At 34.3% G+C, this 19,512-nt stretch overlaps 1 protein-coding gene across 10 annotated transcripts in view; it reads right to left on the bottom strand.

Moving 5' to 3' along the window:
* Positions 1-19,512, bottom strand: part of LOC145665034 (uncharacterized) — a 487,711-nt gene that overhangs the window by 7,959 nt on the left and 460,240 nt on the right. For 5 of the 10 annotated variants that reach the window (XM_081732263.1, XM_081732261.1, XM_081732266.1 and 2 more), the window contains exon 2: positions 11,592-12,128. The exons of 4 other annotated variants lie outside the window; for them this stretch is intronic. In XM_081732263.1, the coding sequence (XP_081588389.1) occupies positions 11,592-12,001 (410 nt within the window). In that variant the 5' untranslated portion in view covers positions 12,002-12,128. The remainder of the gene's footprint in view (positions 1-11,591; positions 12,129-19,512) is intronic. One more of the 10 variants, XM_081732265.1, reaches the window with a different exon arrangement.

Below are 19,512 nucleotides of genomic sequence, written 5' to 3'. Positions count from 1 at the left end.
AACAGAATGAACCTTCTACTGAATATAATCTTTGACAATAAAGTTTCAACATAAATCAATATAATATAAATAACCTTTGTTTTTAATCAATAACAACACAACGATTCACCAAAGGTAGATATAATAATCTATGTTCAAGTGAACGAAAAGAAGAAATTAAATTTATTTTCACACATAAATATTCATAAGAATCAATAGCTGATATGGGTTTAACCCCTACCACATCAACTGCAATCAGTTTAGATTCGTACTTGTATATGGTTCTAATAAAGTACGTTGTACCGCACAATCAAGATTATGTCCCGCATTATTATTCTGTACAGGAATTGTGTCATTATTTTGATTTTGATACGAAGTGCCATCTCTTGAACTACGGTTACGTCTATCAATGTAGTTTACAGTATTTCTAGAATTTCGCCATGTATTTCGTCTGTTTTTGAGCCTACTTTGGTTAAATGGTCTGACATAATTATAGTCACGATTAGTTAGGTTAGGTGTGTTCCCATCATATCTTTGCCTACTCTGATTGTTCTGATTGTTTAAATTTACTCGATTTAGGTTATGTTCCGTATCGTCTACATTACGGATATTTAGATTCCGGACTGGTACTGATCTAAAGTTATCTGAATTGTTTTTAATTTTGCCTATTCCCGCTTGATGATTCTGTGCGTGATATTGAGTTTCATAACATTGAACAAGCATCAATAGATGATTAAAACTCATGCATTGCGTAGAAAACAGGATTTGTTGTAATTTAAACGGTAGTAAATTTCGAATAGATGCGATCACTCTAGATTCAGATTGTAGTGGATTTAGTTTTTAATTCATTATACGTATTCACAACAAAATCGACAACAGATTTGTGCAAGCGAGGATTAAAAGGTTGATTTCTAATCGTAGCGTCTCTGTTTGCAAGTAAAAAGTCATTCTCATAATTTGCAATCAGCGCTGCCTTGAATTCCTCATATGTGTTGACGTGTTCACGTACTGCCTTAAACCATAAAGAACACGGTGGAAGTAATAAATGAGGGATTAATTTCATATATTGAGATTTATCTATACACATTATACTGCATTCGTCCTGAAATTTTTCTAGAAAAGAAGTAGCATTTTCATTAAATCTACCACTAAACTTACTCATAGCACGTATTTCGCTCATTTTTACACTTAACTTTACATTTCTTTCACCGTTTCGTGTTCGTGTTGAGTGAAAATTTCTACCTACTGCGTTATGTGTGGTTCCACCATCTCTTTTCCGCCCATCTGTATTTCTTGGTTGAATTTTTTCCAAATTAATATCCTCATCGGATGAATTACTTGAAGAAGAGATAGCGCAAGGTCCTTGTTGATCTGCTTCGGGTGAATGCGAGGTCATCTCTTGTGAATGAGGGAACCCCAAACGATCATTAACCATGTTGTTGTCATAGGCATTGTCTTTAATCTGTAACGTCCTAATTTCTTCCTGTAAGGTAGATATCAATTGTGCATTTGCACGTATTTGGTTAGAATTATCTGTCACCTGAATCTTTTGCTGACGAACAGATGATTCTATTACTTCAAAATCTTTTTTTTACAATATTAACTTCTTGGATTACATGATTGTAATTATCCTTGCAATCTTCAGATAATCTTTTTAACTTCTCGTCGAATTGTAACGTAATATCTGTCACAGCTTGTATGACAGATTGTTTCGCTTCTTCGGACTTTTGTTCTAATCGTCTACCCAATTCTTCATGTTGTCTCTCTAATCGTTCATTCAATTCTTCATACTGTGTTTCTAATCGTCCATTCAATTCTTCGGATTTTTGCTGTACCGTTTGTTTTAACTCTTTGGACATCTGAGTTAAATTTTGTTCTAGTCGTTGTTCCTGTCGCTGTAATGCTAGTAGAATTCGGTCTTCTAATGTCAACATTCCGGGTGCAATAGGAGCTATATTCTGCCCGTTGTTAGCATCATCAACAGTTTCATTCTCTACTGTCTCACCAATCATGATTTTTCTTGTAATTACTCTACCACTTCTAAGGATAGTTGAGTTCGTATTCATGAACCTTCTTACTAAGGTAAATTCACCCTTACTTAGACTTCGGGATATGAATTTACAAGAGTTCCGGGTGAGGTAAACCAAAAATTTTACAACGACTCACCAAAGGTAGTCGTTAACCCTGGTTCAGTTATATCTTCAGTGGCAATAATCGTTTTCACTTTAAAATATCTTCTGAAGTTATATTCACTAATACGCTCACCTTTTCTACTGAAATTACAAGTCCGTGATGAATGTTAAATAATTTATTCTTTGACTCCTTTTTAATGTATATTCACACAAACCGACTTGCAATCCAACATGTTAACTGAGTATCTATAAACAACGACATAGCAACCGACTAAACAATAATGTATATTTCTTATATATTAAAACATTCTTCTTTTATTATTTTTAATTAACATTATATCAGGTATAGTGCCTGTGTAAAAGCACTTTCTGCCCGAGATATATGTAATTATGCGCCGATACAAAGTATCTCGTTATACGTGGCGCAGCCTTGATTCGACTTGATCCTAAACGGATTATTCAGAAGTCGAAGTCGGTTGTCCCATTTTTCCCCAACACTCTTGGTCGATTACAATCTGCCTCACTTGTGAGGGGACAACCCCATGCCGTAAGCGTCGGTGGACTACCGATAGGCAACTAGCGACATGTCCCCAAAAATTGGTGGTCCCGCAGCCAAAAATTGGTCCCACTTCCGCTTTGAAAATTATACCACCACTGGCAGAGAAGCGACGGAACGCCAACGAACCACAAAATTGTTCCCCTAAAATACGTTAAATCGCCTTTGCATTAAGGTGAGTCTTCAAACATTTTTAAAGAAGTAAAGATAAAGTGCCTGAGCTGGGCGTGAACCACCAACCTTAGGGTTTTAGTTGCGTGTTCTTCCGAATTCGCCACGGAGGCGATTATGAAGACACAGCTTGTAGAGTGATAAATCGTTGAAGTATTTTTAATATTTCTAATCAGAGTGCTCCATTAACCGTGTATATTTGACGATAACTGTTTGGAATCAGATCAAATGCACTCGTCATGTAATTTTATAACAAAATGGCAAGCGTCTATTTACTTTTTTCATAGTTCTCCCATATTCACTTGCTAGTGATCGACGACAGTTGCCAACTAAATTCATACAATTATACGCACCCATCTCAAGATTTTTCACTTCATGATGTAAAGGCAGGAGTTACTCTTGACCCCCGGAGCTCAAGTATTGTCCTTATAATAACAATTCGTCAGGGAAAAGTAATATATAATAATAACCGCATACACATGACTGGCGACAGTTCGTGTTGGTCCCTTTGCGATTCACCGTGACAAATCAAAGGTGCGGGGATCAAAATGAAGTCCTCGCTGTTACGTGGTGGTAACTTCAATATCCCCGATTCTAGATATCTGCTTCGACTCGACGAATCCCTGTCACTAGTGGCACACTAGCGGCAATCTTTCGACGCGTCGCTATATTGACGATCGCCATTTACCAGCAAGTGGGCCACTAGGTGTTGGTGACGTTTGCGGCATGGAGAAGCTAATAAACAAACCAATAAATAAATCTAAAACCTTATAAAAATGTTTTCCCAAAATTTACATCTAGCAAAATCATTTGTTGGTATTCTAGAACTGCAAATTCACCTGTATTCATAATTTACTTCTATCGTAGTTTTGATATGAGAATGATGTGTCTGAAACTGTAACACAGGTCATTAAGACTTTTTTTTTTTGCTTTAGTCAGATTTAGCAGTTAGTCAATTTGGATCTGTGATTTTAGAGTTTGAGAGATTTCCTTAAATTTTTCATTTCTACAACAGTTGGCAACTAACACCATTAACGTATCTCTTTCGATATTTCCATAGGCAATGGCTTGGTTACTCCCAGTATATTTCATACAATGAAGTACGGTGTCTTACTCCATTAATCCGAACTACATTTAATATCCAACAAATCTGTACATTTTCTCTTAAATCTGCATACTTTCTACTAGGTTAAAACTGAGTATTTTCTATTTTCTTCCTTTCTTGCTAAAACGAAAGTGTTCTTTAGACAACCTGAAATGATGACTCTATATTACATTATGTTGCATAGGGCATTTTATGTAGCATATCATTTGAAAGTTGGACACTTTCTTCGTATATTGAAAGCAACAGGGATTAAGTCCTTCTACACTTACATGAGAAGTAAACAAACTCTTTTTAATTCGTGGAAATGTGCCAATGCACTAGGTCCAGAGAGTTTTTAATTTAAGATTATTATTATTATTATTATTATTATTTTATTGACTTAGGTTTTCCTGAATATTAAGCAATATTTCACAAAGAGCTGGTATTTTTAAACAAATGTGTTCGATATCAAGTTTTCATAAAGTAGTCACTCTCTCCTATAAATAATTTCAGAGGGGTCGCGGTGGCTCAGTGATAAAGCGTTCACCTTTGGTGCATGGAATCCTTGGTTCGACCCCAGCTCGCACCGAGTGAGTTTTGTGGTGGACAAACACCATGTGCATGGGTTTTCTCGGGGTTCTCCCGTTTACTCCCACTTTCTTCATTCCACCATTTCATTCATTTCTCATCATCACCGTGTCCTTTAGCCTAGTCGGTTTAACCGTGGGTCGTAAAACTTAAAGATTTGATATCAAAATATTCCAACCCAAACAGTTGCAGGAAGTATGTCATTTCGAATAAAACAAACTACTCTATAAAATTCTGAGTATTATTATTTTTTAAATATACAATTCTAGCGGACCTTATTTCTAAATCGAAGGGTAAGAAGACTAAATTCACTCTTATTATTATAGATTAATTTCAATTGAAGCAGTTAAAATAGTTGGGGAAAAAATAGAAAGCCATACCCTATATTCCAGTGTGCCACAACCGGATAACAGGCACACTGGCGTGCCCAGCAAATTAAAGAATATTTGTCGAGTTCATTTTATTTATTATTATAAACGATTCTCCCATGGATCAGCTGTCTGTATACAGTTAAACAAACAAGTATCACGTTGAGGGAATGAGTGTAATTATTTACTTTAATAGTAATAGAAAGGTATATTTTCTTGTATTTTCTACCAGGAATAACTGCATCCGGTCTAGAAAGCTGGGGCTAACAACGAAGGAACCCGATGTGCCAAACACACACCACTCAATAGTCATGAGTACCACAAGTCCTTTTCTACGTGTTGGCACCCTAAAGGTTGTTGCCTTCAAAGAGAGAGAGAGAGAGAGAGAGAAATAACTTAAGTCTAGTGCACTTCCATGCTTAAATAAATACATTATGTAAATAACTGTTTCGTTTTCTGTTATTATTATTATAAATTTCTTAGGAAGTTGACTGTCATATGTATGCACACTGCTCTCCCGTGCAGCGCCTCGTGTATGATTTTCCATACATAAACTATATATTCCAAGTTTGTTGTGTTCGTTCTATAGGTGTGTTTGTAATTAGATGCATATGGCGTAGAAGTCAAAATTTAATGTCCACGCTACGTATATGCAAAACCATAGACAAAGAAATTTATGAACAAAGACATTTATGGCGCTAAAACAAAGGGCAAAAATAAAGAATTACTGGCGGATTGTTGCCCGTTGTGCACAGGTATTAACGTTTAACAGTGTTAAATTTAAACACACAGTTTTAATTAAGCACGAATTTAACTTATAGAGTACAGTGCGGAAAGGCTGAGGAGTTTGCTAGGATCGTTACAATATCGAACCCCGTAAAATGTACTGCAAACCTGTCCGCAAGCCCCCCGTAATGTTCAACAGATGTTGTGTATTAATGCAAATTTCAATGCAAACCTATATAGACCTACGCACTTCAATACTCAACGAAGGTACAGAGACTATTCATGAGTTCCAGTATTAAACTCTCTCACCCAATGTATTCTCCTAACATGCCTCCCAGCGATTACAATATTTTTTGGTATCTCAATCACTTCCTAGTAGGATAGCTTTAACTAGAGACCACTGATTAACCTGGTATTGGATGTTTCACTTTCTTACCTTTGGAGTTGACAGTCATGGGTTGGACTTTTACACGCAAATATCTAATATTAACAACGTTTCTTCTAGAATTTCGTAATATTGTATTATTTCTTTGTATTATTCATTAGCTTGGTTAGACTTGTTTAAACACATTTCTCTTTGCACCTATTCCTTAACGTTGGATAAAAATACACTAGCTCTCACCGGGAATCAAATCCAGAACCAATGCACTTGAACCATTTGGCCACAGCAAGGCACATTTAAAAAGAAGTTTCGATTTTCTTAGGAAAATTGTGATTGGGTGTAACATTTAAAAATATATTTAAGAATGGGTACGGATGAAACGCACTGAATTTTCTCGCTCGAATTTCTTAAACTGACTCGTGTTAGGCTGCAGCTATTACTGAAACATTTATTTGGGAAATGCGAATAAAATAATGTGTTTTTAGAAAACTTTGTTCGAAGCAACTTACGTCCAAAAGTAAAGTACCCATTCGTCATATTTCTGTTAGAAATAACTTATGCCATACATTAGAATTATTAAGCAGATAATTGTATGTGAACTATGAGCAAAAGCGTCTGAGTACTTTCTGAGAAAATCGTTAAAAAAGTCATCCCCACGAATAAAATATCCCTTGTATATCTTTTCAGGACAAACGAGTTATGCTATTTATGAAATACAAACAAAATTGCCAGAGTAATTAGCGACAAAATCGTAGGGTAAAACTTGCTCCGAAAAGTAATATACCACTTCTAGCTTTTTAGGATGATGGAATTATACCATATCGTTAGGTTATTTATGTAACATTTATTTATGAAATATGAACAAAATTGGGTCAGGCGTTAATGGGAAAATCGTCAAAGAGTAGGCTAAACTACCTCTTCTGAATGTTTACAGGACGAACGAGTTGTGTCATATTGTCAGGTTATTAATAATACATTTATTTATAAAATGTGATTGAGAAAATTGTTCAAAAAATGCATCCCATACAGTAAATTACACCTTACGTATTTTTTCAGAGCAATGATTCATACTATATTAGTAAAAATACAAACAAAATCTTTACAGCCGTTTTTGAGACAATTTAATGATTTTAAATTTTCATCCTTCAGTAAACTACCCTTATTTTTAGGTGTCGGAGGATATAGAATTCGAAACGATAGTGTTATAAACACAAATCTCCGGATGTAGATGAAATTCCGGCTGAGTTAATTTTAGCTGGAGGCGAAAAATTGTGGAACAAGATACACAAACTCATTCTCCTTATATGGAACAAGGAAGAATTGCCACAAGAGTGGAAAGAATCAATCATTGTTCCAATTTACTAGAAAGGAGACAAAACTGCCTGTAATAATTATCGAGGCATTTCTCTTCTATCAACATCCTATAAAATCCTTTCAAATATTCTGTTAGCAAGACTGACCCCATACGCAGATGAAATTATTGGAGATTATCAGTGCGGATTTAGACGAAATCGATCAACTATCGACCAAATATTTACCATTCGCCAAATACTCGGAAAAGAGTGGGAATACAATACACCGATACATCAATTATTTATTGATTTTAGAAAGGCGTACGACTCGGTTAGGAGAGAAACATTATACAACGTTCTTACAGAACTTGGAATACCGAGAAAGCTAATTAGATTAGTTAAGATATCTTTAAATGAATCCCATAGTAAAGTCCGGGTAGGAAAATTTTTGTCTACGAGCTTTCACGTCGAAAATGGCCTGAAACAAGGAGATGCGTTGTCGCCATTATTATTTAACTTCATTCTGGAATACGCTATAAGGAAAATCAAAGATAGCAACCAGGGCCTACAGTTGAATGGTATTCACCAAGGTATGGCATATGCTGATGATGTAAATTTAATAGGTGATGATAGGAGAACAATAGAAAGAAATGCAGAGATCTTATTATACGCTTGCAGGGACATGGGTTTAGAAGTAAATGCAGAGAAAACTAAATACATGGAAGTGCGTCGGGACCGGAATACAACAAATTATGGATGCGTTAAAATATTAAATAATACTTTTGGTAAAGTGGATAGTTTCAAATATCTAGGATCAATATTAAGAGAGGAAAATCATATTCACGAAGAAATTAAATGTCGACTCAAAGCAGGGAATTCGTGTTACTATTCGGTTCAAAATCTCTTGTTGTCGCGAATTCTGTCGAGGAATTTGAAGCTTAAAATATACAAAACGATTATTATGCCTGTTGTTCTGTATGGCTGCGAAACATGGTCACTTACTCTGAGGGAAGAACATAGACTGAAAGTATTTGAGAACAAGATCCTGAGAAGAATATTCGGACCCAAGAGGAACGAGAATGGGGAATGGCGGAAGCTTCATAACGAGAAACTACATAGTTTATACGGTTTACCCAACATTGTTAGGGTCGTCAAGTCTAGGAGGCTTAGGTGGGCGGGTCATGTAGCTAGAATGGAAGAAAGTAGAAATGCTTTGAAAGTCTTGACTGGAAGACCAATCGGAAAACTACCATTAGGAAGACCTAGGCGCAGATGGGAGGACAATATTAAGATGGATCTCGCAGAGACTGGAATACAAAGTAGAAACTGGATGCAGTTAGCTAAGAATAGAAGTCAGTGGAGAGCTTTTGTGAACGCGGCATTGAACCTCCGGGTTCCATAGGCCATATAGTTAGTTAGTTTTTTTAAAGTGTTATAAAAACTTCATGTCTAGAATTCGGTCCAGATACGTCGAACAGTATGGCCTCTATTTGAATACATGAAAAAGCGTGACGAACCGACAGACGAACAGATGGACAGACATCAAAATTACTTTTTCGATATGTGGGGGCGTGAAACTTGAATTCATTGAAATCTCGAATTCGATTTTTATCACTATTACTACAAATTCTTCTTTCGTCGCTCGAACGTGAAAACGAATAGGAATACAACGACACGTAAGGTGATAATTTGTAATTCCCAAAATTTAATGAGTTAAGTTTAATGTGTTGCCGTGCTAGAAAAAAAAGCTTATGCCTGTTTGTTATATCATTTTAATATCAGTTTTTCACGCTACTATATAATGTAGAAATATGGTATGATTATCGTTCATATTCATGCTATCTTTTGGAAATATTCGTGTTCCGCATATATAGATCTGTATAATTTAGCTTCGTTCAACGAAAACATTCCTTACAAAGACTTATGATTGCATTTTGAAATCGTGTTTTTGTCGTCGTTAGAATTTAGTAAATATAAGCATAACACTCAAATTAGTTTTTGACTTTTACAGAAAACCAAATTTCTGTAAAAAAAAAAAAGCCCAAAAGAAAAAAACTGCGGCTGACTTAATCCCCACCCTCCTTGTGCAGTGCATAATAAAACGCAAGTGTTATATAAATTATCCCCTACTCTCATTCGTTGCCGTTAGCGCAAATTATAAATAAAATTTAAAAAAAAATCATTCCTATAAATCAAAAAGACCATCTAATCAAAGTAAATAATTTTAAAAAAATAAAAATTAAAAATAAAGTAATTGTTTTTAGGCACTCAGGTTGTTAAATGTGTAATTTGCTTATTGTATATTATTGGTTTAATCATAATACATAATACTCGTAATTTTAATCTCACGTTAAATTCTTAGCCGTAATCGCTCGTAACTTTACAGTGTATTATATTTATAAATTATTTGTTTTTTTATTCATTATCTTTACGGCAAGCACTTTTCTCTTCCCCAATATCTTTTCAGCGGCCGGTGAAAACGGGAACTGCTTATATAGTTTATAATGACCTTTCGTGGATGCTAAGAGCCACAAAGCCAAAGTTTAAAGCAAATGGTTAAAAAAATGTCGTCTGTTAGCAATCCAAAATAAATCGTCCTATTCCCAATAAACCCACAAAGGTCGGTCATAATTTCTTGCAATTGTGGATATGAAAAAGAGAGAGAGAGGGAGAAAGTCAATACTAAAAAAAAAAAAAAAAAAAAAAAAAAAAAAAAAAAAAGCACACACACACAGAGACAAACGATAATTTGACATCAGCTTTTTCCTTTCTTCCTTTTTTTCACGACAACAAGCATCATTCGATGTAACGTCATGTCGATATAACAAGGGGTAAACTTGGGAAGACTGTCAAGGTCGCGTATGTTATTTTTCCTGTTCTTGACACAAATCCGAAGTGAGTTGTCTGCTGTTCAAGAACGGGCAGGTAACATACAAGACCATAAACTGAAAACAATAACTGTTTCCAATAGTACACGTATTCTAATACTGAATAAATACGTCGATTAAAGGATACTATCAATAAGTTATTTCCTTATTATACTGTTTCGGTTCTTATTAACATCAAAGTTACACACTTCCAATAATGTTTTGTTAAAAAAAATGGGATGGGATAGGATGGGATTCGATGTGGTGTCAAAATAATAAAACATCTACGAATCCGCCACTCTATCCACCTAACCACAGAGGCTACGTTGTGTTTGTTCTTTTTTTTTTTTTAAGAAATAATCTTCATAACCATGGTGCGTGTCGCTTCGAACCTTAACATAAGAGTTTTTTTGTTTAATTCTATATTTTCGTACATCTTAGTTACAGAAGCTAATTTATATTTGGCAGGCAATCTACACACTAGGTTTTAACCAATAAATGCAACATTTTAGTCCAGTATCCAGTTACTTGATCCATCTCCTCGACTCCCCTACTGAATTCCTCCGCAATCGTGCTGTGCTACTGAAAAAATCCCTAGAAATCATCGTTGCCAGTATACACAAAACCGAGCATAATTTTGTTTTTTGTTTATATTTTTATTATTTTATTATATTTTTTGGAAATATCTCCTTAGATGGATTGCTCTCTATTATCTTCACATACTAATAACTCAATTTTACCCATAAACGTAAGGAAAATAAAATAAATGCGGAAAATCGTGAGTTACAGTATACGCGCAATTTTTTTCTGCGCATGGGAGTACATTGGTTTCTCGCATAAGTATGTCAAAAATTAATCTTTCAGTATATAACACTCATTCATATCACATATTTGATTCTCAAGCTATAATAGTTCACATTTATGAGACGAGATTTGATGGACACACTGTATTAAGAATATCTACGTAATTTTAAGGACTTTACACATGAGAAGTTTATAAAAGCATGACTGAGAAAGTAAAATTTACATGATAGTATTTACCTAGTATAATAAAATACTTTACGGCACACATGGAAAACACGTTTTGACCTGTGATTAGCTCCATATTAAGAGCTAAGTAAAGGCGTGATGGAAATTTTCATATTGAAAAGCACGTGTGTAACATCATCATGAATTAAATCAAAGATGGAACCCTAGAGTTTTCGGCATGGATCTGCAAATACACTATGACAAAAGTCAGAGTTTATTCGCTTTTACCTTTTCTGGTACTCCTCGAACAAACTTGCGCAAAAATGGTGGCTTACTTTCTTCAATGTAAGTAATGAATAAAATAATCAAAATAAGGCTACTCAAGGAATTATAAGCACGTTGTAGTGCAAATATTGCAAGTGTTGAAAAGAAATATTTATACAAATCTAATTAAGAAATCAACGGAAATAAACGTACCTGAAAGCCAGAAGATTAGTACATCCTTCCACATTATCTCTTTCTTGAACGTTTTGTTTGTTCTGATCTGCAATAGTGCCAGACATATGACTGCTTGACTGTTCTGTGTTGCATGTAAAATCTGGAAAATCTGGCTTGATGTTAGGGTGAAAACGCTCGTCATTTACAAATATATCGGTCGTTGATGAACTCTTGACCAAACATATTCCTTTTAAAGTTACATCCCAATCTGCTTTTGCTCCAGCCTCTTTTATTTCTGAAGCGATGTTGTCTCCCTCCCTAGCACCTTCATCTATCTTGCATTCCAAATGTCTTCTAGGGGAGTTTTCATGATCACTAGCTATACTAGTGTATAGTTTATAATTGTGTTCTTCAAATAATTCGGTTTCTGTCTTCATTTTAATTTTCATACAATGTCTTCTGTTTAAGTTTTACCTTTGAGATGAAATATTAAAATAATCCAGACCGATTCCGTAGGGGCAGAACTTTTCAGGTTTGAGATCTTCAGTATCTAATGTACAAGAGAAGTAAACATTTCTGAAAACAATAAGAAAATTATTATTCGATTTTACAAGATTATATATATATATATATATATATATATATATATATATATATATATATTACATCAGCTAATGATTATGACACCAAACACAATTCGAAGCTTTCTTGCACCCACTGGAAAACGTGAAGTATATTAATATTTATTTGCATATATTGTTAATGTAGACTGTTCCCATAATGCCCACCGACTTGGATTTTACAAAATTTGAGAAATAAATTTTACTTTTTATTTTGTGGTCAATTTGAAGGCATTTTGTTATACTACCATTAAGAAACCGATATACATCATATTACGAATCAATCATTATGGAACAATTTCATGTGTTACACGCAGCAGTGGTACCAATCTTTGAAAGTTTGATTTACAATTTTTTTCCTTTTTCTTTTGTAATTGGTTTTGTGAGTAATGGTGCATTCAGTATAAAGGTACAAAAAGATTTTCTCTCTCTCTATCTCTGTCTGTCTGTCTGTGTGTGTTTCTAGTTTCCGGCGTAAGCGTGTGGATACTACCAGGTATACTTTCGTGTATGCATATGCTAGTGTGTGTGTGAGGCGGGAGTATATGAAGTATTAATTGGGATCACGTAGTGGAACTTATCGATATTAGTACGTACATACGAGCGGCCGTTACTTCACACGATAACTTTGGACGAATGCGAATTTTATTAATTCTACTTTTTGCAATAAATAAGTAGAGTGATTCCTCTAGAGGGAGTTCCTTAATGGAGGTGATTCGCCAACTGGAAGTGATAGAATTGGGTCATTTCCGATTTTAACGTTGATCGCTATAGAGCTTACAAAATTTTAACGATCACTGTGTTTGAATTTCATCATAATCTTTGAGTCTACGTCTCATATAAGCTCGATGCATGAAGAGAATACTAAACTTAAATAATTAACTAACTCGAAACCGATGAGAGTACAAAACTTAAGGTTTCGGCAGAAAACTAGCACAAAAATTTGGAATAGAAAAAGTATCAAGTATCCAGTTGGAGGGGAAGGGAAAGAATGCGAACACGGACATAAGACCATAAAACACATTATTGAAATGGCAGTCAGTGATGATTATAGAGGTGGCTCTTGGGCCTAGAGCTACGAAATTCCCTCTATGGCATTTCCCGAGCGTACACCATCTCAGTTACTAGAATTTTCACAGTACTATATTCAGCCAACCTTTATTCAATTCCTCCGCCCTGGAAAATCTGAAATATACATTGCCTCCTATCGTGCTCAATATGAATTACATGTATTTTTGCAGTACTGCTTTTCACGTCCATATACACAGCCTCCCACCCTTTCAAGACTCATTCGGAAATAGTCTCAATCGTTTGTACATCGTTTGTACAAAAATGTGCAGGCGAAATTTTCGTTTGTAAACAATTAGGGGCGCCGAGAGATCGAAAACAAAGTGAAGGGCTGTCCTAATGGTAGCCCCAACCGTGTCAAATTTAACCACAAATCATCGTAATCGTTTCTGCATCTTTTCTACAGAAATGGTACTCAAGATGGCGTCAAGTGTTGAGGGCTGTAGAGGTCGCACTAAGAAACACATTTCATGAGGAACTCATCAAGAATAATAGTAAAGAAGCCTGTGAAAGCTTTATTAATTGTAGTAGCTGCAAGAACTCCTGTCAATTAGAACACTGTGACTGCGTAAGTAAAGAAAATTGCAAAAATAGATATAGTGGTGTCAACGTAGTGCATATGAAAACAAATGAAGATCGGGATATTAACTTATTACAGAGTGACATTTTCTCTGAAATGCAAAAACTACGAGAAGAACTGGACTCATTGCGTTCAATCTTAAGTCTAATACAAAATGACATAAATGACTCACACAATAAATGTAGGTGTAAAAGTGAAAACTCCCTTAGTGCAAGTGGAAAAAATTATCCCCATAGTTGGAGCGAGATTGTACAGTGCAATGCAAATACTTCCCGCAGTAAGTTCGGTACTGGAACGTCAAATCGTTTATTCCCAAATGAGAAAACAATTAGGGTCGAAAATTCAACTGGCTGTAACGCAAAAGGAGAAAAGAAAATAACATACAGTGTTAGCACCAGAAATAGATATGACTTACTTACCGAGGTCCCTTCCAAACCGAAATCTGAGGTGAATAAATATATGAACTGTCTTGAAAATGAAAATATACAAGCTGGGAAAACACTGATTGAAGATTTGGGACAGAAAAACAAAATGTCAGTAAACTGTAATCAACAAGTGACTGAAGTTAACTCTCAACCATCGCGAAAAAAACATCCTGCCCATATTAATGAACGAGTAAAAGAGTACAGAAGTGAAACATTTTCAAATTTGTCTAGTGCTAAGAAGGATAATCAATTCTTGAGAAAGACTGCAAGCAGTGTTACTGTAAAAAGAACGATTATAAGTGAAACAGCAGACCGTCCCAAGGTAATTGTAATTGGTGATAGCCATAGTCGTGATTGTGCTCCAGAAATCAAACATATTTTGGGTAATGGCTATGAAGTATGAGGTATAGTAAAGCCGGGTGCAAGGGCGAAAGATATCTTGAACATAAGTCATTCTTTAGTACAATGTGATTATCTTGTGGTTTGGGCTGGAGCTAATGATGTAGCAAAAAATGAATCGGGTGAGATATTTAAAGAAATGTGTAAATTTTTAGAATCTGTGAAAGGGGTGAATGTTATTGTAGTAGGTATACCTTATAGACATGATCTAGCCAATTTCTCTTGTGTAAATGATGAAATATGTAGAGTAAATAACAAACTCAGGAAGTGGGTGAAGCTATACCCAAACTGTACATTTGTTGACGTTAATGTAAAGAGATCTTGCTTCACAAGACATGGGCTTCACCTAAATAAAATAGGTAAAGAAAAAATGGAAAAAACACTAGCAGACATGATACAAAATAAAACCAAATTGCAACCAATTCCTCTGCATGGCATGAAATTAATTCCCCAATCATCTCTGATGGTCAGACCAATATGCCAGTAATGACCGATACAAATATCCAGGTATCAGCAATAAGTAACGATTCAAGTGCAAATGTAAAAAGTAAAGATTCAAGTGTAAAGGTTGTAAGCGACCCAAATGCAAACTTTGATAAGGGAGAAAAACAACAGAAACCAATGAGAAACAAAAAGCTTCCAAAAAAACTTATCAGATGATTTTTTAGTGATGATGAGCACAAACAAAACAAACCAAACATAATTCCAATAAAGGTATATCACCAAAATGTGCAGGGATGGAACACTCAAAAAAGGCTTATGTTAGAAATAGCGATGCTAGATGATTTACGTGATGTAGATATTATATGCTTAACTGAACACTGGCACAAGGTAAATGAAATAGAGTACCTACATATAGAAGGTTTCAAATTACTAGCAAATTCATGTAGATGTCACATGAACAGAGGGGGGTCGTGCATATTGGTTAAAGCAGGCTTGGATGCAAACAAAAATACGAGATTTGAAAATTTTAATGTAGATAAACATTTTCAAAGTAGCATAGTAGAATTATTGCAATTAAATTTAGCTATAGTATGTGTATATAGAACACCTGACGATTCACAAACAAACTGGAAACAATTGTTAGATGTTACCAAGAAAGAAGAGAAAACGTAGCAGTAATAGGGGATATAAATGTTGATTTTTTGAAAACTGAAAAGATTGATTTTAAATTTAATGCTATGTTAGAAACGTATGGCTTGAAATCAATCGTACGAACACCTACTAGAATAACCGAAAATAGCAAAACAGCAATAGATCAACTTCTGATAAATGACTTAATATTAAATAGTCATGCTAGGGTAGTAAACACTGGGTTTTCTGACCATCTCTGTCAACTCTTCACAATTAATGTACCAATAAATAAAAGTACGTCTTTAAAACGGGAATAAGAAAAAATACACGCATATAGGCGGAATTTCAATACAAATAATATTATGCACATTAAAATGCTAATTCAAGATGAAAATTGGGAAGAAGTATTTTTGCATAATGACTTAAATGAAGCCTGGAACGTTTTTCTTGATAACTTTAGTTACTATTTGAATGTAGCTTTTCCCAAAAAGAGTGTTACTTTACAAACAAAAGCTTCCAAACAATGGTGTACTCAGGGTATTAAAATGTCCAGTCAAAAAATGAAAACACTAAACTTGTTAAGGAAGGAAGGAAATACTGCTGAAACATTCGAAAAATATTACAAGAAATATAAAAAAATATATATAAACGTGTAATTATAGCAGCAAAACAAATGCACAACGAAATTATAGTACAGCATTCGTCTAATAAGACCAAAGCGTTGTGGTCATTAGTAAATAATGAACTAAAAATAAATGAAACAAGAGAAAATATTACTGAAATAAAACGCAATGATGAAGTAATTCATAACCCACAAATGATTTCAGACACATTCAATTCTTATTACACGAATTTAAGCAGAATATATGACAAACACAAAAATAGCAACCAATTTGGGAAAGTTAACATAAGAAATAATCTAAATTCAATGTATATATATCCTGTAAATGTGACCGACGTAATAAAAATTATCAATCAAATGAAAAATAAATGGTCAGCAGGCATTGATGAAGTACCTCCTGCGCTTATCAAAAAAGTTGTAAACAATTCTCTAGCTGAAGCTTTATGCTATTTAATAAATCTTTCTTTCCAAACAGGAGTATTTCCTGATAAATTAAAAGTTACCAAAGTCAAACCAATTTATAAATAGGGAGATAAAATGGATATCAGTAACTATAGACCAATTTCTCTTATTACAACATTTGCGAAAATATTAGAATTAGCAATGAACAAACAGGTTACACTGTATTTACAAAGTACTGGAACAAGTTCAAAAGATCAACATGGATTTATTCAAGGAAAATCAACGGAAACCGCTATTTACCAATATCTGAATTACGTAAGCGAACTACTAGATAAAAGAAATAACTGCATAGAATTGTTTTAGACTTTACTAAAGCGTTTGACTTAGTGCCTCATAGAGAACTTTTATATAAATTAGAGAAATGTGGAATAAGAGGAGTAATAAGAAACTGGTTTCGTTCATATTTGACAGATAGAATGCAGGTGGTAGAAATAACTAGAGTAGACGGGAGAAATTCAAAATTAACTACTTTCACATCTACAATGAATAAAATAAAATGCGGCGTACCACAAGGATCAATTCTTGGGCCATTCTGTTTTTGATATATATAAACGATCTCCTGGATAATTTAAACTCTGCAAAAGCCACATTATTCGCGGATGTCACAAGTGTAGCAATAACAGGCGAAAACCAACAACGATTAAATACTAACATAGAAAACACCGTAAAACAGCTAACGAACTGGTTTGATCATAATAAGTTAATAGTAAATTCAGAAAAAGCTTGTCAATAAGTTTTAAATTAACAAACAACAATCTAGATAAAGGAAGTATAAAACTAGGAGAAAACGAAATAAAACAAGTTAGTTCTGTAAAATTTTTAGGTGTACATATATCAGCAGATTTAAAATGGGATTATCATATAGAAAAAATTGCGAATAGGTTAAGAAAAATGTGTTTTGCCGTACAAACCATCAAAAATACTATAAACCGAAATACAGCAAAAATATTATATTACTGCTCATTTGAATCCATATTAAGATATGGATTAATATTTTGGGGAAATACTGTAAAAAGTAGAGATATTTTTGTTCTTCAAAAAAGAGTTGTACGAATCCTAGCTGGTGTAGGACCCCGAGAGTCCTGTAGGAAATATTTTAAAGAACTAGCTATACTACCTTTACCATGTTTGTATATATATTGCTTAATAGAATTTGTAAGATCCAATATAAATGAGTACACAACAAACGGTGACGTGCATGGATACAACACAAGAAATAAGACTAATTTTCATCCACCAAACCATAGAACAGCAATGTACGAAAAGGAAGTAAAATATGCTGGTATTATGCTACACAATAAGTTACCAAACAAATTAAAGGTAATCAAGTCTAATGTTACATTCAAAAGAAAATTAAAAGAATACCTATTGTCACATTGCTTCTATACAACAAATGAATATGATCAATTAAATAGTCACAATGTAAATAGTAGTAGCAAAGTAACAAGATAGGTTCATTTATGTTTAAGGTATGCTGTAGTATTGGTATAATGATATTTCAAATTACTGTAATGTATAAAAGTATGAATTATGTTTAACAAATGTGTCTAATATATATGTACTGCATCAATTAACCATGACGAATCCCATGTACTATCGGAAAATTATTTCCAAGTTTGTACAGAATGGAGGATAAGTAAAATGAAATGAAATGTGAAGGCGAAAATTTTGTTTGTACACATTTAGGGGCGCCGCCAGAACGAAAACAGTGGGCAAGCTGTCCAAATGACAACCCCCCACCATGTCCAATTCAATCACAAAATGTCACAATCGTTTCTATATCGTTTGCACAGAAATGTGCAGGCAACATTTTCGTTTGTACACAATTAGGGGCGCCGTTAGAACGAAAATAAATGGGGGACTGTCCAAATGGTAGCTCCCCGCCATGTCCAATTCAATCACAAATTATCTCAATCGCTTCTACATCGTTTATACAGAAATATGCAGACGAAATTTTCGTATGTACACAATTAGGGGCGCCGGCAGATCGAAAACAAAGTGGGGGCTTGTCTAAGTGATAGCCCCCCACCATGTCCAATTCAATCACAAATTGTCGCAATGGTTTGTACAGAAATGTGCAGGAGAAATTTTCGTTTGTACACAATTAGGGGCGCCGCCAGAACGAAAAAAGTGGGGGTCTGTCTAAATGGAAAGCCCCCCACCATGTCCAATTCAACCACAAATTATCTCAATCGCTTCTACATCGTTTGTACAGAAATGTGCAGGTGAAATTTTCTTTTGTACACTGTCTAAATGGTAGAAACATTAAAAAAAATGTCACATACTATGGATATTTTTCTAAAAAGACTTTGAACACACTATTGTGTCGATTGTTATGTTCACACTATCGTGTGATTCACTACATTGATCTTATTCTAACGATGATGGAATATTTTTTTGTTTTTATATTTATACTTACAATCATTATTGCTGAGTTAGTTTATCACTCCTCGGCCCTTATTATTAAATTTATTCATTATTTCTTACGTGAGCTGAATCCTTGAGAAAAATGCATATTTTTCTTTCTAACTTGTGCAGAAACCGTTATTCTCATGTCGTACAGGAAATTGATAAGTGGAAGATATAACAAATTTACAAAGTAGACTGTTAAAGGGAAAATTATAAAACAGTATCTTGTTTTATTTGAATATCTTCATTAAACTCATTTTGAAGAAACTATAGAATGCATCGTGAAGTATTTTGGTGCATT

Source organism: Thermobia domestica, chromosome 11, assembly GCF_964235325.1.
Source record: "Thermobia domestica chromosome 11, izTheDome1.hap1.1, whole genome shotgun sequence".
NCBI lineage: Eukaryota > Metazoa > Arthropoda > Insecta > Zygentoma > Lepismatidae > Thermobia > Thermobia domestica.
The sequence above is the reverse complement of the archived record's forward strand: the minus strand, read 5'-3'. Positions and strand labels throughout refer to the sequence as shown.